Source organism: Letharia lupina, assembly GCF_014066315.1.
Source record: "Letharia lupina isolate WasteWater1 chromosome Unknown contig_8, whole genome shotgun sequence".
In the NCBI taxonomy this organism is placed as follows: Eukaryota; Fungi; Ascomycota; class Lecanoromycetes; order Lecanorales; family Parmeliaceae; genus Letharia; species Letharia lupina.
This window is the reverse complement of record NW_023502977.1, coordinates 1796471-1822342: the sequence shown is the minus strand read 5'-3', so window position 1 is coordinate 1822342 and position 25872 is coordinate 1796471. Positions and strand designations below refer to the sequence as shown.

At 50.7% G+C, this 25872-nt stretch overlaps 6 protein-coding genes across 6 annotated transcripts; 3 read left to right on the top strand and 3 right to left on the bottom strand.

Annotated features, from left to right (window-relative positions):
* Positions 1-2323: 2323 nt before the first annotated feature.
* Positions 2324-3494, bottom strand: HO133_010362 (uncharacterized protein; the record flags this gene model as incomplete). The annotated part of the gene is made up of 3 exons (XM_037301215.1): positions 2324-2632; positions 2735-2813; positions 2887-3494. The coding sequence occupies 3 exons, from the start codon at positions 3492-3494 to the stop codon at positions 2324-2326; spliced, it is 996 nt and encodes a 331-aa protein (XP_037154032.1).
* A 3684-nt stretch (positions 3495-7178) lies between these two features.
* Positions 7179-8435, top strand: HO133_010361 (uncharacterized protein; the record flags this gene model as incomplete). The annotated part of the gene is made up of 1 exon (XM_037301214.1): positions 7179-8435. One exon carries the CDS (start codon positions 7179-7181, stop codon positions 8433-8435), a length of 1257 nt encoding a protein of 418 aa, XP_037154031.1.
* A 1661-nt stretch (positions 8436-10096) lies between these two features.
* On the bottom strand, positions 10097-11918 carry HO133_010360 (uncharacterized protein; the record flags this gene model as incomplete). The annotated part of the gene is made up of 3 exons (XM_037301213.1): positions 10097-10413; positions 10470-11643; positions 11703-11918. The coding sequence occupies 3 exons, from the start codon at positions 11916-11918 to the stop codon at positions 10097-10099; spliced, it is 1707 nt and encodes a 568-aa protein (XP_037154030.1).
* A 4297-nt stretch (positions 11919-16215) lies between these two features.
* On the top strand, positions 16216-19092 carry HO133_010359 (uncharacterized protein; the record flags this gene model as incomplete). Its single annotated transcript, XM_037301212.1, has 2 exons — positions 16216-17925; positions 17983-19092. 2 exons carry the CDS (start codon positions 16216-16218, stop codon positions 19090-19092), a joined length of 2820 nt encoding a protein of 939 aa, XP_037154029.1.
* A 4053-nt stretch (positions 19093-23145) lies between these two features.
* HO133_010358 (uncharacterized protein) lies at positions 23146-24037 on the top strand (the record flags this gene model as incomplete). Its single annotated transcript, XM_037301211.1, has 2 exons — positions 23146-23311; positions 23376-24037. The coding sequence occupies 2 exons, from the start codon at positions 23146-23148 to the stop codon at positions 24035-24037; spliced, it is 828 nt and encodes a 275-aa protein (XP_037154028.1).
* A 107-nt stretch (positions 24038-24144) lies between these two features.
* HO133_010357 (uncharacterized protein) lies at positions 24145-25746 on the bottom strand (the record flags this gene model as incomplete). Its single annotated transcript, XM_037301210.1, has 5 exons — positions 24145-24167; positions 24285-24367; positions 24487-25257; positions 25285-25458; positions 25556-25746. 5 exons carry the CDS (start codon positions 25744-25746, stop codon positions 24145-24147), a joined length of 1242 nt encoding a protein of 413 aa, XP_037154027.1.
* Between the last annotated feature and the right edge of the window lie 126 nt (positions 25747-25872).

Sequence of the window (25872 nt, the reverse complement as noted above, 5' to 3'; positions counted from 1 at the left end):
TTGTATATCCGCAAGATCTTTTGGTGCGGGCGTCCGTCGGTCGAATCTCCATTTCCCAGTCTTCCTGCTCTTTCCCAGGGTCACTCTTTATTGTCAACAGTGTCACACAGTATGGACGGCGAATTCCCGCAGTCAGTCACTTTGCTCCCATGATTATCGAGTAAGACTGAAGCCTCATAGCAACATATCAACAGCCGCAGAACGAGAACCAGCTCATATCTGCCAGACGAGTCATGGAAGGCAGATGCTGAGCTTGAAAAATATGAAGCCCCTCCCTCGACCGTCCAGGCTCTTTCTCCGTCAGACCCTACACTTTCAGCAGAATCGAAATCGCAACCCTTGTCTTTTGACCCAGTCCCTATTGTGCCGTCCAAATTGTCCGCGTATCCTCTACACTCAACGTATAACGGGAACATTGGTAGCTCTAATGATACCCAGAGAAAGAGGCCTCATCCATCCTTACGCTGTCCACAATGCCCCAAAGAATTTTCGCAGAAGCACAAATACAAGTATGTCCGAGTTAGGCCTACGTCTCGAGCTTCGTGCCGACTGTTCGTCTATACAGAAAGCTGACGCAACTATACAGCAAACATCTCAAAATCCATAACAAGGATTACACCCGTAGCGTCGCAGGCTGTACCGCCAAAGGCATCTATCGATCTCGAGATCGCCAACGCCATGTTTCCAGCCGTCATAGCAATCGCAGGAGCAACCAATACTCCTGCACCTTTGCGGACTGCGAGTATTCGACGAAAGGGTTTGCACAGAGTGATGATTGTCTTAGACATATTCGCAAACAGCATGGTAGCGTCCTAAGCTAATTGTTTTGATTGCTGTTTGTATGCACCTTGTTGTTACGAACGATTCTGTAATCGAGTCTTTATCATTGCTAAAAAAAATTGTAAGACGAACGGAATACAAAGATAATGCAAAAGCGATTTGCACCTCAAGGACATGCGGCTTCATGGAAAAGTATCCTATGCCCTTGCAGCGCTCTCGTTTCAAGGGCAAGAGCTTTAGCCACCACTGAGGGCTGATCATCAGGTTACGGGCAAGGTTTCAGGGGAGACTGTCGAGTGTTTGATATTATCCGAATTTGCCAAAAAAAAAAAAAAATTTATTATAAAAAAAAACACCCGGGGGGGGGTTTTTTTTTTTTTATTTTTTTTTTTTTTTTGGGGGGGGGGGGGGGGGGGAGGGGAGGATTTTTTTTTTTTTTTTTTTTTTTTTTTTGGGGTTTTTTTTTTTTTTTTTTTTTTTTTTTTTTTTTTTTTTTTTTATAATAAAATTATTTTCCTCTACCTAAATTAAATTTTTTTTTTTTTTTCCCCGTGCTTTCTCCTCCCCCCCCCCCCTCTTCAAAAAAATTTTTTTTTTTTAAAAATGGGGGGGGGGGGGGGGGGGGGGGGGGGGGGGGGGGGAAAAAAGGGGGGGGGGGGGGGGGGGTTTTTTTATTTTTTTGGGGGGGGGGGGGGGGGGGGGGGGGGGGGGGGGGGGGAGGGTGTTTTTTACCTTGGGGGGGATGCCTGAATTTTTTGGGGGGTTAAAGCTAGCAGCCGCCGCAAAATCAGCCACACGCTGGAGTCGTTCCATCTCATTTACAGGACCGGATTCAAAGTCGACCCCGCTTGCAGCGGTTTGAAGACCTCTCTTCTCGAAATTTTCCTCCTTTCCACGCCAATCAGTGCTGGAGAAATCTCGAACTTCTTCTACCCTCGCACTGCTGCAGGTGTTCTCTAAATAAATATCCCAAAGCTCAGACTTCTCGTAGGGGTGTGTCGAAGGGACACTTCCCCGACTATTCGACACCTTCCTTCGATCGCTTTGGAATAATCAACACTGAAGTCAGAAACTATCATAGACAATATCAAAGGGAGTGGCCTCCTACGAATGCATTTACAACATTTATTGCTGTCTTGACGCACAGATCCTTGGGCTTTGCTATTGACACATGACACCTAACTACTCACCCTTGGGCTTCTTCCGCTCGTTTTTCAAATACTGACTGTCACTGGAGCAATGGATGGCCCGAATAGTCCGCGTAGTGAGTCTACGTTGCCAATTGTGCTTGGTCCTGCTAGCTTTTTCTCAAGAACAGTGCCAGAATCAGTGAATCGAGTAGTAGTCTTCCCCAATCTTTGTGTCTTAAGTGTCAATATTCCCATGCGTTTACTTATTCGAAAAATCAAGAAGCCACATAGTTCTTTGACAGTTCAAGGTTTACTCAAAACATGTTACTCTGACACTCCAGTACAGGCCACTTGCACATGTCAACCACAAATCATCCAACGAGCGCACTCTCTCATTCATTCAGACCACCGCCTTACTTATGATAGCTCGGCGCCGTTGCTTTTACACTCTCCCAAACCTGCCCCATCTCCTCAACCAGGTTCTTCGGCAGCGGGCCTTGCTCGATGTACTCAAGGTTCTGCTCCATCTGCGCGAGGCTGGAACATCCCACAATGATCGCATCCCCATGCTCTGCCCTTAGCAATGAGTGATACAGGGTCCATCGAAGAGCCACTCCGTGGCCTGTGAGCCCAACGGCTTCAGCCGACTTTTTGACCCGTGTAGCGGCAGCGAAGATCTCGTCCTTGAAGTAATCGCCCTGGTAGACTTTGCCGAGGAGGGTCTGCGGTGGGAAAGAGGTCAGCATCATCGAGTCTTCGTTGAATGAAAGTATGTAGGTAAGTCAGGCATCTTAGACCGAGAAAGAATGCAACATTATACTTACTTCCGAGTCCCAACGTGATCCAGAGGAGTTGACAGATTCACGGGTGACGTTCCCGGAAAAAAAGCCCGCCGCAGATGGACTTGTCGACGCCTCGTCAGCTTCATACGGACCAAACTGCACCTGAGGCCGCCCGTGCCAGCGAGGGAACCTACCTGTAAGCATGGAAGCTAATCCCGTGCTTCCGTAGCACAGGAAACAAGTCCTCCTCCGAACCCCTCGCAATGATACTATACTTGGCCTGATAGGCCGTTGGCTTCACGAACCCCTCCTTCTCGCATATAGCCACCACCTCGTCAACCTCCTCCGCCGTGAAGTTACTGAGGCCAAACCGCTCAAACTTCCCCTCGCGATGCGCGGCATCCATCGCCCGACAAGTCTCCTCGAACGGCGTCGTCCTGTCGGGCGCGTGGAGGAACATGATGTGCACTTTGTCCACGTTCAACGCCTCGAGCGAATCCGCCACGCTCTTCTCGATGCCTTCCTTGCGGTGCGCGTGGGGGATCCAGGACTTCACCTTCGAGTTGACCGTGGCCCACGAGCCGACCTCGAGACGGCCGAGGAGTTCCTCCGCGGTTCCGCCCGCTCCGACCGGGTAGGCGCGGGCGGTGTCGAGTTCTGTGTGGCCGTGAGAGCGGAAGAGATCGAGGAGAGGGGTGGCGCTGGTTGCATCGTTGAATTTGGCTTGGGGGTCTTTGGCTGAGCCAAATCCTGCTGTGCCGAGGACTATGTGGACCGAGTGGTTTGCTGTCTTGTGAGGCATCGTGTGAGATCTCCCTAGAATTCAAGACTTGTTCTACAGAAGTACCGAGCGCTGTCGGACGTACAAGAGGGTCTAATTTTCTGATGTGATGAGAGTGAGGCCTAAGGGTTTGACGGAGCTCTTTCTTAAGGTTGTCTACCCAATGGCACCGATGTTGTGTCTTGTAGAAACAGAGACTGCAAAATATCCGACATGCTGTAGAAGCTCCCGCTCACCGACCGGTCGGCGTTTGGCCCGAAGAGATCCTAGACTGACCCATTGCCGACAATATCGTAATTATGTCCCTTTAAGACGTGATATGGTATAGTACTAATTTTTCAAAGGCCCTTATGGCATCGCTAACAATTCTTCGCAGTCAGCAGAGGTTGCGGCAAGCGTAGCATCGGCCAACGATGTCAGATATTCCCGCTTCGGGTTGGTCTCTGGCTTACTGCCGTGCAGTTCCCGAGACGTTGTAGTCATCCTCTTTTGACAGTTCCGGCTCCTGCCGGCTCTCGCGCTTTCGGGGCTACGACGGACTCCGTGCAGTCACTGTCGTCCCCGTGTATGCTAGACTGCGGGAGCGTTCGAGTAAGACCGGGCCCAGCCCGCTGAACAACCGAGTGAGACAGCTGCGAAAGGTATTAGTGCTTTGACGCTCAGCAAGAGCACTGAGAATTTTAAAGCCAACTCCGAGATAACAGCATTGGCCATTGGAAGAAGTCGCCCAAACCGCTCTTATTCCGAGCAATCTAATGTCTTTCGTAGTCTCAGATCTATCAACCTTTACTATCTGAACTGTAAGGTAGTATAGGTTCCATCGATCACCCCTTCAACATGTCGAACCAAGCAGCATGGCGCAAAGAGCCCAAAGCCAATGTTGTAGTTGGTCCGGCTGACATGTATATACCGGGACGAGGAGAAGTATAATTGAGGAACGACTGTTTAGCTTTTCTGCCAGTTGACTTCGAAAACCAAAAGTGACCGTCTTTTGCATCCCAAAGACCCAACTGTGCGGTTTTTCATATCGGTCAAACAGATCTCTACTTCATCCATTGCAATATTCCGGCATCCTAGGGAGCTCCTTCGCAGGCACGGTGTAGAGCGTGGGCCCTGCCCTGACGGATTTCAAACCTGGTGATCAAGTCGCGGCCAACGTGAGACACAATCACTGTGAGCACTTACGAGCTCACTGTCTTGCATTTGGCTGGCTAGCCCACACCACAACCACATGCATTCGTGAGTCATAGTAAACCTCTGTGGTAATTATGTAGGCTTGAAGACTTTGAACTGGCCTATTGAGCATTCAGAAAAAGGCCCTCAAGCTTGGAATGGCTCGGACTGGTACCGCACTCATGCGCTTATTTTCCCAAGCTGAAGTGACGCGGCCTTGTAGAGACAGGAACGTGTCAGATATCAATACAGGGATTGCGTACATGCTCCTTACCTCAGATATCACGATACATATCATCAGTTGTTGACACTCATGATGGCGTTTCAGCATCCTGGTAAACTTGCTGCTGACGGTGACGCTGACACCTTGCAGACAAGAAGGCGGTCTGTCGCATTCGACGATGTAAGATGCCACTGTAGGCATCGTGAGGAAGTCGCTGTTGGATATGTGGACGGACAGTGATTCGCTGAAAACGAAGCAAATCAGCCAATCTTGGGATTGGCGAGGCGGAATAGGTTTCACGTCAGCCCGGGCAAATTACCAATCGATACCCCAAACTGTGGAATCCTTTCCGAATCATACCTCCACAGCGAGTTTTGCGATATGGTTCGAAAATTTACCTTGGAATCAACTTGTAGATGCAATGTTGTAATTCGTTTCTTACGACGGCTCAAAAACAGCTTCCCCATTCTATGAAAACTTTCACTCTTCGGAGCCTAGATCTTCTTTTTAGCGTTTGTCAATTAACAGTGTGACCTCGAAGTGTAGTGGCTCGGCACCGGGTCAGGTCTCTCTGTAGCGGCGTGTATCGCTGCAGCAACGCGTGCAAGCAAGTAAGCATAAGCAAGTAAGCAAGTAAGCATGCAAGCATGCAAGTAATCATGCAAGGAGCACGTGTAAGCAAGCAGCACGTGCCAGTAGGGTTAAGATGGACGCAAACAAGTAAGTAAGTAAATAAGGAAGCAACACGATATCTTAAGGTACGAGTACCTGATATGGACTTCAAGTGGAAGATGCTGTCTACTCGGCTTTCGTTTGATGTTATGTTGAATGCCTCGGAATCGGTAGAACTCTTGCGGCATGCGATTGAAGATGGTAAATTATTGCATCATACTCTCAACATGGTATGGAGGTATGATTCGGTACCTTAAGGATCTCACAGTTAGGGGGTATGAATTAGTGGATTGGCGTGTCCGAGATGTGTCATCGAGGTACCTGATGGTGTGGACCAGTCACTGCTTTTTATCCAATTGGCGCCATGAATACCTCGATACGATGAAGATGGCGTTTCTTCTGCACCTTCCCGATACATTGGCTTGCATGATAGGTGTAATTACAGACATGACAGATGCACCAATGAGTATTACAACTGGGGAATCAGAAGGTCTCGAAATTTCGAAATGCTTGGCATGAAATTTCGCTGAAATTGTATCGATGGAAGTCGTGAAATGTAATAGAGTAACCCGATCGGGTAACTCCGAGCTTCCACTGGGCTGGGGCTAAGATTCTGGTAGGGCTCAACAGTTGGCAGGATTTCAGGCCTCAGAGCAGACTGGATTACTTACCTTAGCTGTATCGATAAATCAGATACTTCAGATAAGCTAGATAAGCGAATCTTGATACACTTGGCTAGGAAGTTCATGATATCGAGCTAAATACACTAGTCACTGAAATTTCAGTATCGATACATGTTTTCATGAAATTTGAGATCCCTAATTACAACAAACGAGAGGGATCAAGCACCGTTCAACAAGGGATCTAGACGCGTCATATTGACAGCAAGCGATCTTCCTGTCGATGTAATATCATGCTCTTCAATGCTTAGTCGGGCCCAGTCTAAGCCTCCAGACCAACATTCCGGACGATAGGGTGCCTTGGCTGTACGCAGAAAATATCATGCAGTGTGCACCTTGGCATCAGCTGGATGGAGATTGGTTGATTGATGGTGCATCGAACTGGTGGGGTATCCTTCCCCATGAACGTTGTCTCTCCCCTATGGGTATATGGGTATGATGGATACCAAAGGAGATCCATCATACTGAACGAACCAGGATACTCATCTAATAGCCATGTCTTTGGTGAGAAATTCCATCAGCATCCACACCCACAGCCTTCCGACCCCTCCCGTCAGAATCGTCGCACCATTAACTATTAGAGCAGGCGCATCCGATTCCTGGCATGCCCAGGAATTCCTACACTCTCCGTATCTAGCTCGCCACCATCTTCTTAACTAGGGATCATGTAATTATCATTCCGCCGCTCTGTAACCTGTTCCGCCACCAGTATCAGCCAAGATCAGAGGCGGTCTGATGATTCATATCCTGTCTCTCATATTCCTGCTGTAGTTGAAATAATCACTTTGAGCGTACTCGATCTGAAAGCGCAAATCCTTCTGATAGCTTGTCCATGTTCCTCTGGCTATTATTCACCTTTCCATTTGATACGCTGATAGATTCTGTGCTGCGCGGCCAACTTGCATCTGTCTCCACATCTCTGCGGAGAGACTTATGCCAGAGAACCAGGCACTTGCCATGCCTGCCAATAGCCATTCAATCAAAGTTCAGAAACTGAGGAGCTCATGCGATTCGTGCAACCTTGCGAAGCTCAAATGCTCCCGGAGCCGACCCTCCTGTACCCGGTGCGAGTCTCAGGGGGTAAAATGCGTCTACGGCGTATCTCTGCGAGCTGGGAAGCATCGAGCAAACGGGAGTAACGTCCAGAAACCCTCGCCAGAGTCTCCACTGTCGGCTAAAGTCTCCACCAAAGAATCCACTCCGGTACCGACCTTCTCCACGGCCGAGATCAGCCGAACTCTGGAGCCAGCGTTCTCGTCGATCCTGGATTCTATGCCTATGGATACGGACTGGTCGTCTTTTTTGGCAGAGGACAATCCATATCTACTAAGCAACTCCATGGACTTGAATAACAAAGACATAAGCCCCCAAGAGCAGTCCTGGAAGCCTAGTATCGCGCAAAGTCACTCTGACCTGTCGCTGAATACTTTCCAATTCGATCCCCGATACACCTTCGCTGCCAGGCCTCAAATTAGCCCCCAATCATCCAGATGCCGGACATTTTCTGTTTCGACGCTACTATCCGAGGCACAAAAATCACCGCTCTTCCAAAGTAATGATCCTTGCCTTTGCGGTCGCAAAATCTTGCAGCAGCTGCTCACCCTCACCGCAACACCCGACGTGCCAGCTGCCTTCGATGCCGCCCTGAATCAAAACAAACACATTATTGCCCTATGTCACAGCATACTCAACCATGAAACACATCAGCACCGTGATATATCCTTCGTTCTAACCCTCACTGCGCTTATAGCCAAAGTCATCGCCGTTTATGATACTATCTATAAATCGCATCACCTCACGAAGGGCTATTGTCGAAGGCCCGCAATTAAATCCAGATACTTCCCTGATGTTGGGATCGGCAACGGGGACAGCGCTGAGTCATTTGAACCAAATGGGATCAACATAGAGCACCATTCCTCATTGCCCTCGCCGAGATCGCTCACCGGCATGACGAAGCCATCATTAGCTCCAGTGCCCGTGCGACTGACAATGGGTGCATATCAGCTCGACGAGGAGGATGAAGGGAGGATGATATTGGATATTCTCAAACTTGAGCTTTCCAAAGTCAGCGCGCTCATAAAGACATTCGAACATCTCTTTTGCGGCACTGGGCCAGATGATCAGGAAAGCAAGCACGAGTCTAAGGCTTATGAGGATATGGTATACTATCTTCAGAAGAGGTTACGTGTCACCCTTGAGACGCCGAGGGATTGAATCTTAACATGCGGGAGCACCGCACATCGCAGTAACAGATGTTGTTACTGTCTGGCAACCAAAGGATGAGACACATGATAATGGGAGACAATGTTGCCATCACGCTGCCGTTAGGCCACTTTCTGGTCTTCGATCCTGGGCGTTCGATGGCGACCAGACTGAAAGCTAGGTTCTACGATCTAGTTTTCTGGAGTTTCGCAGATTGTAAACGCCTTCTTTTCTCAAAAGAGACACAATTTCGATAGAGAATTATAGAACGAAACAGTAATTCACTTGTTTTCGATTTATTTGATAGATTACAGACTCATAACCCACCACACGACGAGAAAATACACCTATCCGGACCAAGGTAAGCACAAAGTAATAACATAAACCCCGTCAAAAGCGCTACCCCCATCCCGCACCATCTCTGCCACCGAAGCGCCCCCAATTCTGCCACCACCCCACTCAAAGTGACTCGGGCGCAGAACAAAACTCAGACATACCCTCTGTAATCGCCTACAGTAAGCACCAGTAGCACGGCCCCTACAACCACAAGGCCCAAAATCGACAAGGCAAAACAAGATCCGTCCAAAACTCACACCCATACAGAAACACTAGCTCTTGCATTCCTTCCCCCAGCCTTCTCTATAAACAACCTGTCTCGTGTCCCTAAAACACGGTGGATACAACCCAGCAGTGTTAGTGGCGGCGCCCGCAGACAACCGCACCCGCATTGATCGCCACGTTGAAGGAATTCCCCGGCCGGAGTTTACTCCGCTAAGTCCAGATCACGAGCGACGGCAGCGGGGCCAGTCCGAGCGGTGTCGGTGGGCTGGCGGTGTACATTTGGTAGCAGTCCGTTTCAAAGGCAGTGCCACCGTTGGCGGTGGTACGGTCGGAGATGTCGACGTTTTCTTGCGTGTCGCCTGGGTCGGGGCGGTGGAGGGGAGTCGCTTGTGGTGAGGGGGAGGGAGGAGATGGAGATGAAGATGGGGCTGAGGAGGGGGAGGAAGAGCGCGGTGGTGTGAATGATGGTTGTTTGTATTTGTCGATGATGGGATAGGGGAATTGGCCATGTGCGCGAGGAAGGAAGGAAGGAAGGAAGGAAGGAAGCGAGTACTGGTGTTGTCTGTCGGTTGCGCTGCTACGATCACGATGAAGGAAGATTTCGTCTTACATATCTCCATCCTGGCGTCCTCGCCTCTCGCAAGAATCAAATTCAATTCCGTTCGCACATCCCTCGGCACCTGGAAATACAGCAGACCGCCCCAAAACCCGCAGATGCACACTCACCACTGCGAGTAACCTTGCAGTTTAGGCATGTTCGCTACTGGGACGGCGATTGCCATGGTTGTCAGACTGACCGAAAAAGTCGAACCGTGTTCGTACACCGAAAGACCGCTACGGTCGGCACGCCCACCTGATTTAGATTCAACACGTCGATCTTCTTACTCACGATGCCCTAACACGTGGCGGTCATCATTTCGCTGCCGTGGTTAGTGAGATGAGACTGGTCTTCGATGGCCCAACGGCTGAATGAACCGGGGCTAGGTCATTTGCGAATGTGTTGCGATGTGCATCAGCTTGTTACAAAGGACAGAACGATCATGTTCGGATAACGCCTCTATCTACGCCCAAAAGCAAAGCAATACATGGTCTTCCCTTGTCCTCCGGTTACCTCACCCGACAGTGTCGATCATCTCGCTTCGACCTTCCATCGACTCTGGCGTCGGTATACCGCCTTCATAGCTACCCGTACCGTTGGTATTCGCTTTGTCACTTCCATTCTCCATTTTAGCAGCAACTGCTGATCCATTCTGGAGGGGATGAAGGTCAGTTTTGTTCGGAATGATTGTATCTGACGTGTCCGTGCGTATTTGCGAGTTTCGAAAGGCGTAGTCTTTGTTAAAGACGTCGTCGGGGTCGTACTTCTCTTTGAGGACCACCAGTCGATTGTAGTTGCTGCCAAAAATGACATGCGAATCTGCTCGGAGTCCTGTTGTTACTGCCATCAGCAAGGTAGTATTTGTCATAACGTAGACGAACACGTACCATCATAGTTGCCGTACTCTCCAATCTCCTGCGTTGACGTGGCGTCCCCAAACATCTTGCTCCTCCAGTCGATCTCAATTCTGAACTTTTTGGCAACGTTTCTTGCCCAGAGGCGGCATGTTGTGTCATGCTGCGGGTCTTCCCAGTAAGGTGCAATCACTACATTCTGGTACCGACCGCGATTGTAGAACGAAGTAGCGTCACGAGGGACTTCACACCACTTGTTGGGATTAAAAATCTCAATGTTCACCATCGTTTTTTTGACGTTAGGGATACTTTTGTGGAAGAGGGCAATGTCAAGGAGGAGATTCTGGACGAAATTCGGGTTCAGCGGTGTGATCGCCGAGGCACCCTTTGTGCACTTCCGCCCACCGTATTCGACGGCGAAGTTTAGGATAGAATTCATGGTCGAATATGGCCGCATTCCTGTCATCTTCTTGACAGCGTTCAAGATAAGGAGTGGTTTGTACAAAGACTCCGCTTCTTCCTGTGGGCCGTTATAGAAAAGTGTGGCGATAATTGCTGGTGAATCCATGAACGGTGGTGTCGCAAGAGCCATAGCCATACCGGAGTCTCCGTCTGTGACCTTGGCGAGGTGATTGGCGAAGTCAATGATGGGCACGAGGTTTTCTGCGGGATCGAAAACGATTTGGCCGGACCAGACTTCGTTTTTCTGATCATGGGCCTGGAACCTGAATTCTGTGACGACACCGAATGAGTGGCCAGCGCCTCGGACTGCCCAGAAAAGATCAGGATTCTCATTTCCGGAAGCGATCTTGATGCTGCCATCTGCTAGCACAATCTCCACTTCGAGTAAGCAGTCGACTGTGAGACCGTGTCGTCCTGAAAGCCAACCATAACCCCCGCCGAGTGTTAGACCGCCGACTCCGGTGTGGTTCACCGTCCCACCAACCATGGCTAGTCCATACTTTCCGGCAGCTTCATCAACATCTTTCCATATACAGCCTCCTTGCACGCGCAAAGTTTTGGTGTCGGGATCAACTTTGACTTCTCGCAGCTTCGAAGAAAGATCAATCACTAGACCGCCCTCGATGGAAGATGCACCGCTGGATGAGTGTTTCCCGCCACAAACAACAAAGTCGATAAGATATTGGCGACACCATTTGATACAGGTTGAGACGTCTTGGGCTGACTCTACGAACACGACCACACCCTTTTCATTGTCAGCGAATTCTCAGAATCGGGCACACAACATCTTTATATTTGACTTACGGCTCTCTTCTCAATTGCATCACTCCAGCGTTTGATGCTAGCCTGATAACCTTCGGATTCCGGTGTCAATACCGTGGAATTACCCAGCGCATTTCTCAGCTCCTGCACTAGTGAATCATCAATCCATGAACTACTATCTCTCGACAGACTGGAGTCTTTGAACTCTTTCACCAGAAGTCCCTCAACTTGAATACTGTTTCCTTGTGAGATGGCCATGTCTGTCCACCATGTAAGAAGAGTAGATGCACTGATTTTTCAAGGTAGTATATGTCTCTCATGCATGAGACATCGAAGCAAGAATATCACTTGGACTTATATCTTCCATTTTTTCGGACTGCTGCGGATTCTACAGACTCCGAAACCCAGGTTCACCACGACCGGTAGGAGGCCAAAACACTGCCACCTACCTCAGGCTTGGATTTCCCGATGCCGGGCGATGGCGCGGTCTGACTAGAGGAAGAATTCGCAAAGCGACATAGCTGCAATTGCATATGTCTACGGATCAAGATTTAGGTGTGGTGATATTCATCACACCCCCTTGCATTTCATCTTTCATGACAATCAGTACCTATCGTTACGCAGCTGACGAGATTAAATGCAGGGGTACCAGAAAATCCTTTCAGAAGTGAGCTGACACTGTTAAGGATGATACCTACACATTCGATAGTGTTTTGCCATACTACAAGAAAAGTACAATATTCATGGCAAAGCCTAGGCGTGTTGTTCATTATCACTGAGAATGGAGAAAGGCCAGGGCATGATACCGAGACGTGTGAACTGCAAGCAAAGAGAATGCGTTGGCAAGAAGATTCAGCAATCAATAATGCTGTGCTTCAAACAAAAGGCAGAGCCTTACTCTTGTTGTCCGGTCACCGGCGATGGCTTCGGCATCTTCCGTGCGCTGAGCTATCACCACTAGTCCAACAAGAGGAAAGTCTCTAGACGCGAGTTGCCTCGCGCTTTCGGACTTTCGGCAACTTTGGAAGCGAGGGTTGAACTATTAATCGACTTGACCTCTCCTCCTCCTCCTCCTCCTAATCTTGCAACGCTCTGACCTCGCTATCGAGGTAAGTGCGTGAGACGGTTATTGATCGTTCCTTTTCTCAAATCCCAAATCTTGGCTTCTGCGTTCTCGGCTGTCTGTTCTAGCAGACTGGAACGCAGTGTTCTTGGTATGAAGCAGTGTACAGTATCATGACTCGCCTTCTCTCGCTTCCCGCTGACTCTTTGCTGACCTCTCGCTTTCCGCTCGCTCTTCATTTACTCTTTCGCTTCCCGCTCGCTTTTGGTTGACCTCGATAGCCACGTTGACTCCTTCCATCACGCAATGCGCTTCTCCCATACTTGGGGTTAAAGCTGGCACCAATTAGATCCTAGCCTCATCGCAGCTGCCCATTGCCTGTGGGATTTTGCATCGTCCTCTCCTACTACCACCTCTCCTTCCTTTTTCGCCCGTCTCTTCCCCCGTTCTCACACCCAACGTCCCAAAATTTTGTGGAATCTAGCCCTGAAGGCCTTCAATGCCTCGAGCTCTTAATTTCTCGACATATTCATGAGAGAACAAGCCCATATCTCTTTGAAAACAACAAATAAGCCTTACCCTTATTGGGAGCCGATGACCAGTCCTCTGCAATGTCTGCATTCACAAATGAGAATAGCGCGGCAATCCATTAAAAAATTGTCATAACGAGGACACATCCGTCGAACAGTCGCCAGCTGGCACTTTGGACTGCGACAGCGGAGACCTCGAAAAGCAACCAGTACTACAGAGGGGAACGCTACGCCTGCAGCGCATCAAGATCCCGCCCAACCGCCGAAAAACCCAGATCTCATCGAATTTGAAGACTTGGGATCCTTCCTTGAACCCTTCCTTGAACCCCATGAACTGTGCAAAAGGCCACAAATGGATGGTCTCCCTTACGATGGCTCTTATGACGCTGGCCATCATCACATTTGCAAGCAGTATGTTCAGCACGCCGTCCATAAGTCACTGCAGAAGAATTCGATAATGATATGTCGTTTCTTCGCCGGATTCTTCTGATGTTCGCCTCTCGCTGTCGTTTGAGGAGCTCTCGCTGATTTCTGAGACCCTGTCGAGCGTGGTTCCGCGCTGGGAATGTTCGCCATGATGACATTTGTCGGTCCTGTCCTTGTCCCAGTCATAGGTTCATTCATTACGATCAGCTATCCGCGATGGCGGTGGACGGAGTGGATCACCGTGATCTTCGGCTTCTCTGGTTTCGTCCTAGGGCTCTTCGGTTTTCAAGAGACCTGCCCCCCTCTGATCCTTCAAACCCTAACCCAGGCCGAACGAATCCGTTAGAAGACCAAGAATTGAGCTATTCACGCTGCAGCGAATGAAATGGAGATCAATGCACTGGTCATCGCACAAGAATATCTCGTCAGGCCCTTCACGATGATATGGCGAGAACCTGTTCTCGTGCTTGTCACCCTGTAAGCTCAAAACAATAGCTTTCCCATTCCTTACATCAGCACACAAGGCCACAGACTGACCACTTTCTACATATCCAGATACATGGGTCTGGTGTATGGCATACTCTACCTCTTCTTCGAAGCTTTCCCCATCTCCTTCTGAGAGAAGCGTGGGTGGAACGAAGGCGTTGGGGCCCTCCCCTTCCTCTCCATTGTGGTTGGCGTCTTCCTCGACGGTGGCTACATCGGATGGTGGTCGAAAAAGGTTTATCGCCACAAGCTAGGGACAAATGGACGAGTGGTAGTTGAAGAGAGGCTTCCGCCTATGATGTTTGGTGGAGCATCTTTGACCACTGGTCTCTTCTGGTGGGGTGGGTCCAGCTTTCCGGGTGTCCACAAGCTATGGGTTTCGCGACTTTTCGCTGGAATCCGGTTGGGGCGGGCATTCTCATCGTCTTCGTGCAGGGTCTCAGCTGATTAGTCGAATGCTACAAGTGGTACGCCAACAGTGCAATCGCTGCCAGCACTTGCTTCCGAAGTATGCTGGGAGCTGAAGCCCCACTCTTTGCTGCTGCCAAGTATCACAAGCTCGGGGTTCCGTGGACTACGGGTCTGTTGGCATTCCTCACTCTGGCTTTACTGCCAGTGCCTTTCTGTTCTATAAGTGGTAATAATAGGCATGATAGTGGTAGCCATCTATATCGATTTACCGAATTTAAGATTTCGTATTTCCTAGTACTTCGCGTTTCCTCGTGAAACTAAGTAGATTGTTTGATTGACGGGTATTCCCGCACCAGACTGCCAAGAAGATACAACAGTAGACTTATCGGCCGCACGAGCGAATATACATGTGAGTTGGGTCATGCTGATTGGCTGAGTGAGCCAAGAATTCCCTCAATGTCAAACAGTCTACAAGTACTTGCAACTTTTCTCTTAGCTCCAGACACTAGTTTCTTGCCTAAGCTACCTTAATGTACGAGCTTACCTTATCTACCAACTCATGCAACGATAAAAAAGGCCAAAGAAAGACCTTCCTTCCCACTGGTCTGTTGATTTTCCAAATGGCCATACAAGTCAGCTCCTGCAGAGTGGCACGCCAAAAACTTGTGAATTCTTTGATAGAGCGAGGACACCAGTAAATCCTTCCACTTAGCCGAATTCCGGTTAATCTGGTGGTGTCCTCACTCTAACAAAGAATTCACTTCTGGATTATACGAGTAGTTCGTTCTAGCCTTCGTAACCAATGCGTTGGCGGTCATCATGGGCCGAACAGGTCGCAGCTGTTTAATATAAATATATTGCCATGTTTCGTCCGGCATTGGCGTGTGTGTTGCGACGTCCGAGATATAATCTCTTGTTAGATCTGTCACGTTCTTTTCCATGCGGAGTCCACCTCATCCTTTTACTTTCATTCTGCATTGACAGTATGCTTTCCTTGTCCTGTCTGTTCTTGTCAACGATTCTTTTCCCCACTTCTTGCTTTGCCAATGTTGTCGGACATCGCGTGCTTAGCACGGAGTCTATCAATGGCGCAATCTATCCTCCAACGCACGTTGCTAAACTTCCCAGCCACATGGTTTCTACACATTTGAGCGTGCACCCTACTCAGGCACTTAATTCTTCTTTGGCAACAAGCAAAAACACAACAGACGGTCCAACATCCCAGACATTTCAAGGCTCTTTACGCGGATCTAGGGTTGTAGAGTCCACCATTCCTAGGGTCATCGAGGCTCATACTACTTCAACACCAGCACTGTCCAGCAGCTGGGCGACAAGTAACAACGTTTCATCCCCCTGTGGAATTACTGAATCATCGCATACATCCCAGGGCTCACAGAACACCACCAGGGAGACCTCATCTACCGTTCGAAACGAAGTGATCTTTGCAAACACCACTTCGAAACACAGCTTAACTCGAACCACACCGTCTGCTAGGAATGGGTCCTTTTCAGCTACCTTAGGACTAACATGGAGCCGAGGAAGTGCTCATACTCAGCTTCTCCGCACTGGATCGAGCAACCCAAAGAATTACTCGGCTAGAGTGTCCACTTCTCCCTACTCGGCTGCGGGCTTGGGCAACATGTCATTTACTACAGAGTTCAAGTCCTTGTCAGAATGGTCTCCAGAATCAAGCGATTCCCATAATGTGACCGCAGTGACTTCCGTTCCGGGTCCTAACGGTAACTTTACTACCAACCGGAGGTTATCAAGGTCAAGCCAAATTCAAAGCCGCGCGGGCGCCATTGTAAGTACTGCAGCTGCTACCGAAAACCCACATCTTCTTGCCACTACTGCTTCAGCAAAAGCAACCACTGCTTCGATAACCCATGTCTCATCTGGACTCAGCAGTACCAAAACAAGTCGTGGAAGTTGGCCAGCGATCATCTCATTTTGCTCACATTCAGACGGTGTTGCCTTTGTTGGGATTGGATTCATCACCACTCTTGCGGATGGAAAATCTTCAATCACCAATACCAGCCCGAGTCAATCACTCATATCAGCGAGTGCGGGCCCAGGTTGCGCTGGAGAGGTTGCTGTCTCCAGATATGGTCTCATTACAACCATCCAGCTATCTACTCTTCCGTCTGCAACGGCGTTTTCAGATTTCAGTGCACAAATTGTGACTCAAAGTGATAGCGTGATACAGTACAGCCCCGAAACAATTTCCGGATACAACAACGCACAGCCCATCGAGATCTCGACCAATTTCGTGGAAGTGGTCGATGGACACACCACGACACAGGGAGGATGGTGGCTAATCGGAGTTAATGGACACATCGAAGTTCCAAAAAATCGGCTATGGAAAATCGGCAAAGGCATAGGTTGCATTGGTGGACCCGCACTCTGCAACATGCCATGTGGGGCTGTTGACGTAGGCCTTGACCTATTTGTTCTCATTGATCACCATGACTGTACACCTGATGAAACAGGCCCACCTGGATATCCCGGAGGTGCTGTTCTTGGTATCGATCCGACAGTGGATCCACCTTACCCGCAAGACGGAGAAGGTTCCGACGACGGAGAGCAGACGGGGGATCCTGAGAAGAAGACCGCCACAAACGAAGATGAGTCGACTACTACCTCCATGACGACGTCAAGGCCGAGGTCAATCGCGTCTTTATCAACAGTATCATCTGCAAGCCAGACCTTGTCAAGTTCAGCATCCGCCATACATTATATTGTAGTTGCAGTCGTAGGCGCCGACCAGACTAACTTAGAGCAAGCACTGCGAGAGTTTGACCCCGAAAAAGGAGGATCTTACGAGCCTGATGTTGGTGACACATCAGTCAGCGGTGGCACGTGGGTAGATTATGGGCTAAACTCAACTGAAGCGGAGCAGCTTTCCTCGCGAAGCGACATTCTGGCTCTCGTCACGTGTTGTGCCACAGTGTCAATGTTCGGGCCTGGGTCCAGCCCTCCGGCCCCCCCACAGACCGTTGATTCTACAGTGTCGCTTGTCACTCTGATTCCATCGTCTCTGGCGACTTTACCAGCGTCCATCATTCCCAAACATCGCCGAGGCAACGTTGGCTCAAGAAGCAGCTCTGGTGTTGTTCGTAGTCATGTTCAGACAAAGACCAAAGTTGAGGACAGCCTGCAAAAAAGAGATGTGGGCACGCGACTAGTCCGACAAAAGCGAACCCTGAACACCTACCCAGAAGATCTCTCCGTGTTCGCTTGGGCGCCTGGTGTACCATCTATCGCGGGCACTGACTACATATTCGAAGAAACCAAGGGTGAGAGTACCTGGGTTTATCTTGTTGATACTGGCGTTGCGTATCGCCATTGGGTATGTGTCAGAGAGTCCTGTCATGAGTCTAGAGCAATACTAAGGTGCTGCTATCAGGAGTTTCAGAATAATTGGATTTCAGTTCATGACCACGATAAAACCAATATCGACGACAATTGGATCTATGGACCTGGTGCGCCCCAAGTTAAAGCAGACTATCATAGCGGGGGACATGGCACATGCATGGCCTCAAGGATATGTGGCAAAAGAAGTGGGATCGCAAAGCAGACAACCATCATTCCAGTGGTCATACGAGAAAGTTTAGGAGGACTCGTCTCGGGCCTCCAAAAGGCCCTGGAGGATATCCCAGAACGGCAGAAAAAAGGGCAATCCCTACCCGGAAAGACCGTGGTCAGCATTTCATTGAATGTGCCAACCACTGACAGCAAATACATCACTTTACTCAGCGATGCAATCAAGGGTATTATGAATCTCGGTGTCGTGGTCGTGTGTTCTGCGGGTAATGATGGTGACGACCCTGACTTGGATGATTGGGAAGCCTATACTTATCCAGCGGCTTTGGCAAAAACGCAACTCCCTTGGCTAATGAGAATTGGTGCAGTAGACAACAAGGGTGTCCTCCCTGACTGGGCACAAAAGGGCGATGTCTACGCTCCCGGGGTCAACGCTCTGTGCGCCAATAAAGATGGTCTCACCTTGGAGGAACAAAGCGACGGCTCTTCGGGTGCTACTGCCTCCGTCGCAGGGCTGATCGCATATGAGATGGGCAAGACATCATGCCCGTTTGACTTCTCGGGTAAGGAGGAGGACTATCCAGCGTATCAGCGGATTACCAAACAATATTACACAGACGGTCCTGGAGCCTATGTGCGGCCTGGAGGCGTGTGGCGTGTGGCTTGGAATGGCCTCGATGGAAGGGCAAGTACCACATGCCCACTCACTGTGCAGAAGAGAGATGGTGAAGATGACGGTGAGGACGATACGTGTGCGCAGCCGAGCTCCGCATCTTCAGCCGCGGCGGCAGCTTCTTCCTCGGCCTCAGCTGCTGCTGCCGCTTCCTCTCTAGCCGCCGTAACGGCAGCATCGTATGCTTCAGCACTGGCCGCTGAGTCGCCATCTCCCACCACAAACCCTCCGCCCAAGGCGCCCGATAGTCCTGGACTATTTATCGGACTATTAGTCCAGACTAGTCTACTAAATCAATAATCCAGACTAGTCCGATGATTTTGTTAATAGTCCTAGACTAGTCCAGGTATTTGATAGACTAGTCTAGGACTATTAGTCCTGATAGTCCAATAATCGATTTGTAAGCGTGCATATTTGAGTCTAGTGGGCGTATTTTTAGATTTTTTCTTCAAGGCACGCCACATGAACAGTCATTCTTTATTTAATAAATATATCATTATGGCACACAATGACAGCGATTCCGAGCTATCGGAGGCCCCTACTATTGCTACCAACCCATTCAGCATCGCCGCAGGGTCCGTAGCCTTCAGCAGCAAGATTGAGTCTTTGTATGAGTAGACTAATAGTCCGGGACTAGTCTAAATTGTCTAGACTAGTCCAGGCTTTGGACGGACTATGGACTATTTGTATAGCTTCAATTTAGACTAGTCCGGCCCTCAGGACTAGTAGTCCGGACTATCGGGCGCCTTGCCTCCGCCCTCTCCTATCACCATAGCGCCTCTTCTGTGGTGTACGCAACTGTATGTCTTTCCTCTTCACTGCCACCCGAACCGCTCCCTGAATAATTCTCATACCCATGTTCTATCAGGCTGACCGGTCACTCACACATAGGGATGAGATCCTGGAAGGCGGCAGAGATCCTAGTATTACACATAAGTGCACCTGTGATGATGGGAGCAGGCCTACGCCTACTGTGTTTCGGGACGAGTTTGTGTGTCCATTTCATCAGTATGATATCTAAAGATGCTTCTACGGGTGTACCCCCCACTGCTTGACCACGGCAGGTGCTTAGCGCAATGCATTCCCGTTTCCTGCGAATTCCTATGGTAGAATGCCTTTTCGATCGTGAGTTTTTTTGTTTGTTTATACACTTCCGCTAGGCTCGGGCCTTTGTCGCTGCCTAACCGGTATCTTTTCAGGTACTTTCGTGTTATACTCGCTAGCACGTTTTCCCTGTCCTCCCTACTTACCCTTCCCTTTTGCATCGCTTTGCTCTGCTACCTAACGCATTGGCACTATTTGACACTCTGATGGCTTCGTACCATCCTAACGGCAATGCTGGAGGAATGCTTCGTGACAAGAATACCGCCCGCGTGCTTCCCATATCCTTATCACTGTTCTGGCGCGAGCAAGAAGCCAAACGTACGTACGCTCGCTTCACTCAATTCTGTATCTGGTCGTGCGCCGTTCCGGCATCTCCGCCAAAACCCCGGCAACGCTGATGATATTGCCCCACGTGGCGCAAAGCCGCCCGGATGGGAAAGCGTTGCGATTTTCGTCTTTGGTTTGAACTGCGCAATTGGCGGCAAATGCAACCAACTCGCCTCTGTCTTACGCCAGACAATTGGACGAAGGTCGTGTTTTTTTATCTGTTTGTGTTTGATGAACCCATCCGGGGCTGGCCTGTAATACCTTCCTCCACTGCGGGTTTCGGGCAGGTCGGTCTGAACAATGTCGTCCCACCCCCGGGGCTGCTTGAAAACCGATGGTTGAGATGTCGTGCACCGTGATGCACTAGGCAGCCAGACGAAAAATGCATTGATGTCGGGTACGGAGTATGGTAAGGCACCGGTTGCGCTACAGCTTCCTATTGCATTGGCTCATGAGCACCCTGCCCGCTCTTTCGGGCCAAGGCGACAAGGACTTGTAGGTCTTACGCATGGTTTACTACTCCGCAGAACGTCGGGCCTGGGGGGGTGTCTTCTTCTTCTTTATTCTTTCTTTGTATGACCAAGGATATTTACTCTCCTTGTATTCTTATACGAGTTTCATTCCTTCAAAGCAGTGACTTCTCACAAGAGCGCTTGAAAACCCTTCCCCGTTCTCCTCCTCCACCACTGTGTGCAACATGGAAGCTTCAGAGTCTGCTTGCCATCAGTCTCTATTTTACGTGGGCGGCAATTTTGTGGACGACAAGAACCGTCACGGAAAGCTCCTTGGAAAGCGCGTGATGCAAAGGCAGATCTCTGTGGAACGATTGACTCCTCTTCTTGATACTAGGCACGCGTTGCCATTGGTGTTTATTCATGGCGGTGGACAAACTGCATCGGTTCGTTTCGCACCGGGTCTCAAGTCTTCTTGCAAACGTGTGCTTTCCGGGATGGTATCCTTATCTTCCCTTCACCAGTGACAATACATTTCATGATGAGAATTACCATTTCCTATCCATCACCTCTGCTTTTCACGCTGATTGACGACTAGAATTGGCTCAATATTCCTGACGGCCGCAAAGGATGGGCTTCCTACTTCATTGATCACAGCTACGTAGGCTATCCTTTTGATCCGCCCACCCGTCGTCGTTCAGCGTGGCAGCTTTCCTCCAACCCTCTTGGCACCGTGCCAGCCGGCTTCGTTGAAAAAATAATGAAAGCTGTGATACGAGCTGGGTCTTCGAATGAGAACAAGCATCCTTCTTGAAGACATGGACAGGAAGCACTTAACTTCCCAAAACCTCTCTTTCTCCCGGGACCTCCACGGCTGAATCCAAACTCTGGCCTCAAACTCAAATCCATACGCAGTGGCTCATTTTCGGTCGAGCAGGTGATCCCATTTTCGATGCCAACTACGCCATCACAGTACAATCCTTAGAAGACAAGGACATCGAACAAAGTGGTTTAGAAGTGGCTGATAGCGCACTGCTCGACCGTATTGGTCCGGCAATCTGCGCGGTTCCCCAAACAGGCGGGCGTCGACGTCGAGTGGCTTCGACTGACGGATCGTGGGGATTCGGGGAAATGGGTATATAATGTTCATGGAGTTGAACAACCTAGAGATTGCACAATTGCTCGAGAGTCGGATGGCCAAAGTGGTTTGATAAGCTACTCCAGGAGTAAGATCTTCTCTTGCTTTCAAAGCTGTAATTCAAAAATAAATTTTATTCCAGACAGTATTCGGTGGCCACAGAACACAAATCAAATCTGATGTTCCACGGTAAAGCCTCATCCAGACGCAGGGACACTGCCCCTTCAGTGGGTGTTTCCCTCATACAGGTGGTGAACCAGCTTCCTTTTCCAGGCTCCCGAGAGAGGGTGCTCGGGAGGATGAGAAACAGTGTCGATATCCCGCACGCCGCCCTTTCCCTCGAAGCTCACCATCGTATACAGAGATTTCGAAGGTGAAATAAAAGAGGTGCACAAAGACACCCGATTCGATATAGCGTGAGGTCGCGACATTTGCTGCAAGCATAAAGGCGGGAAACTCAAACTCGAGGGGCAACGCCTGAGCAAATTTTCACGGATTCAAGGTACTGCAGAGCTCGCTGAAATATACGAAGTGAGAGGAGAGCTGCTCACAGAGCCTATGATGAGCAGTGACGAGGAAGAGGCACACTATGCTCCTCACCTTGAGTTGGCAGCCATACTCGTACTGTTCCAGATGGGCTCGGCATCGAACTTCTTCACGTGCTCGGCTACCATCTAACCTGACTTGTGACTCCGCAAACATGGACTCAGCTCTCTTAAGATATCTCTGTTCGTAGATACTTGGATCTCAAATCGATCTAAAAAGTGGTTAGTACCTATTGATAGATTTCAGATTCTATTGAACGATGTTGTACAGAGTAGGTTCTCAGATGCATTCTAATTCGCGACATGCGATTCGCGATTTGCGCTCATCGTAAGGCGAAATCGCCGTACACCGTGGGCGAAGGCCAAAGAAAGAGCGCTCTTATCCGTGGTTCTCATGCACTCGCTCGGATTTTCGGGTGCTAGCCCCCAGACTGCTTTAGGAAAGTGAGATCAACACGACAGTTTCAGCCCGCAACATCACATCTGGAGTCTGGCTGCATCTTGGTGTCATCATCTATCTGTGGCCCAGCATCAATGGCTCCTCTCTCTGACAAAATCCTCTTCTTTGATAACACAGCAATCATGGGTCTCTGAATTGACCGGCCCCCAACCCCCCCCCCTTCACACTCAACCAGATTCTCATTGTCGTTCCAAGAACGGGACTGAGAGAGCACTGTCGCTACCCATCCATGGTACCTTGAACACTCATCATTTATCTCTTCGATACAATCAATCCTTCGCCCATCACAGGCGCACATCACGCCTCCAATTCACCCAGTGATCAATCATGCAACTTAACCCATTCGCCACCCACTCCCTCCTCTTCACCACCCTCCTCCAACCCTCCCTCGCCCAGACGCCCTCCAACTTCGCCTTCAGCACCACGAACCCGCTAATTGTGCAATTCAACACCACAACCGTTTCTCCCCAAGGGGAACTGTTGCCCGAAGCCGGTACGTCTCCGTCCTCTCCTCTGCCCTCAACCCCCCATTCCTCTCCACCGCTGACGGGCCCCAGCCGTCGCCCTCCCCCCAACCCTCGGCACCACCGCCGTCCTCCCCGGCACCTACCTGGCCGTCATGGTCGACCCCGGCGCCGGCACCGCGACCGAGGTCTTCGAAGTCCTGCACTACCTGCTCCCGGGCCTGACCTCCCCCGACGCCCCCGCGACGCGCAACGGCACGGCCTTCTACCCCCTCACGACCGCCGCCCAGCCGCTCGCGCCCTATCTCGTCCCCGCACCCACGCCGGGCGACGCGCACTCGTACACCCTCACGCTGTGGAAGCAGCCAGAGGGCTTCGCGGTCCCCGGCGCCTTTCTCCGCTACTTGCCGCTCAATGCGTCGGATCCGACCAATCGGTATCCGTTCAATCTGACGGGCTTGGTGGCGGCCGCGGGGTTGGGACAGCCGCTCGCGGCGGGATATTTTGATGTGCAGAACACTACTGCTAGTGCTACGACGACGGCGGGGCATACGACTACGAGTGGGGGAGCGAGTAGTACGACATCGTCGTCGGGGCACAGTACGAGTGAGGGGAGCAGTACGGCGACGGGGAAGACGGTGGCGGCGACCAGTTCGGCCGCCTTGATAGGTGCCGAAGGTTGTGTGAGTGTTTGGTCTGTGGGCTGTTTTGCATGGGCGCTCTTGGCGTTGGCCGGCGTTGCGGCTCGGATGTGAGCAGGCCGGAGAGGAGTATAGTATGGGCATGGGATGAAAGTCAGATACTAGGCTCATTCTTTGCTTTCAATGGAATATTATGGTATGTTAATGGGAGCGGCGTTGATCTAGAGCTTAGAGCTACGTGTAGCTACTGGACCAGTGTAGATCAGCTGCGGCCGCCATATAGGCGGCGAGTTCACTGCAGGTCAGCCGTCAACACCCCACCTCTGATTCAGTCTGTATTCTAAGGGGTTGATCGACTTACTATTGAATTCCCTCCACCGGGCCATGTACCCCTGCGCCCTCGCAATCGCCGTCAGCGGGAAGATGATCTCGGGCGGCAAACCACTAACACAAATCCATCAGTCCCTCCAATGCTAACGCCAAGTAACGATACGCCAATGCACTCGATCCACTGTAGGCGCTTCCAACCGAGGAAAGGGTGGAGGAGATGGAGCGCAACGTACAGCGCAGTATAGACAAAGCACCCAAAAAGATCAACATTCATCCTGATGTTCCTGCTCCGGAACCACTCATCCTCGCTCGCGCATCGCTCAATCTCCTCCGCGACCTCCACAATCTCGAACTTGCGGCGCTCGAACCCGCCCAAGATCTCCTTCACAAAGCCGGCGCGCGGATCCACAGTCTCGTACACGCGATGGCCGAACCCATAGAGCTTCCCCCTCCCGCTCTTCACCTCCGCGATCAGGGCCGGCACCTGCGCTGTTGAGCCCACGCGCGCCAGCATGTGGTAGACCATGTCGATGGCGCCGCCATGCAGGGGCCCGTAGCCGGCGCTCAGGGCGGCGATGAGGCAGCTGACGGGGTCGGCGCGCGTGGAGGCCGTGTGCAGGAAGGCGGCTGTGGCGTTGGCGAGGCCGTGGTCGGCGTACAGCAGCCAAAGTTTCTCGATGGCGGTATGCTCGTGTGTCGAGAGGGGGCGGCCGAGCATGCGGAAGACGTTGGCGGCGAAAGGGAGAGTGGGGAGAGGCGGCGTGAAAGGCGTGGAGGTGCGGTGGCAGTAGGTTATTGCGACGACGAGGGCGAGGGCGGAGAGGGTGGGGGTGATCTGGGCTTCGATTGTTAAAGGGGAGTTGGCGTACTCGTAGAGGTTGGCGCCTATGAAGGCGGGAATTGTAGTGGGGCGGGAGGAGAGGTGGGCCGATAGGCCGGCGAGGATCATGGTCATTGGGGGGTCGGTGGTGCTGGTATTGAGGAGCGTAAGTTGGACGCTTGAGCTAGGTACGGTGGAAGGGCGTGCTCACGGGAAGGCGTGGATGACGCTGAAGATTGTGTCTGCGGGCGTCGACAGTGCGGCTGCAAGCTCTGTTCGCAGCTGGGCTTTCTGCGCTTGGGACGGCAGATAGCCCCAGGTGAGAAGGTGGAGGATGTCCTCATATTGTAGGTCTTTGTGGTAGAGTTCGCCGACGGAGTAGCTTCTGTAATGCAGGGTTCCAGTGCTGCCATTCCTAGATTCAACACGTGGATGTCAGCGCGGGCTGGGGAGCTTGCTGGTGCTTGTCAAGTTGTTCATACAGATATGCAACTTCTGACTCGACGACGGCGGTGTTTCGAAGTCCTGGGTCAGAGACGAGCAGACCGGTATCGGCATCAGGCGCTGTTATTTGCTTGAAATGGGGTGCGTGAATTGCGTTGTGGGATATTGGGATCTCGTAAGTCTTTCTTGTACGGTTGTCAGTAATACTGAGCGAAGCCTTCTGGGTCATAGTGTTGAAGATTCAATTGAACATCGCGTCGTACATGTTGCTCGCCGATTATGGCTGTCGATGTCAGGTGCCTCGTCTGCACGTAATTTCTGAAATTAACTTGAATTTTCCATGCCGTGGCATCAG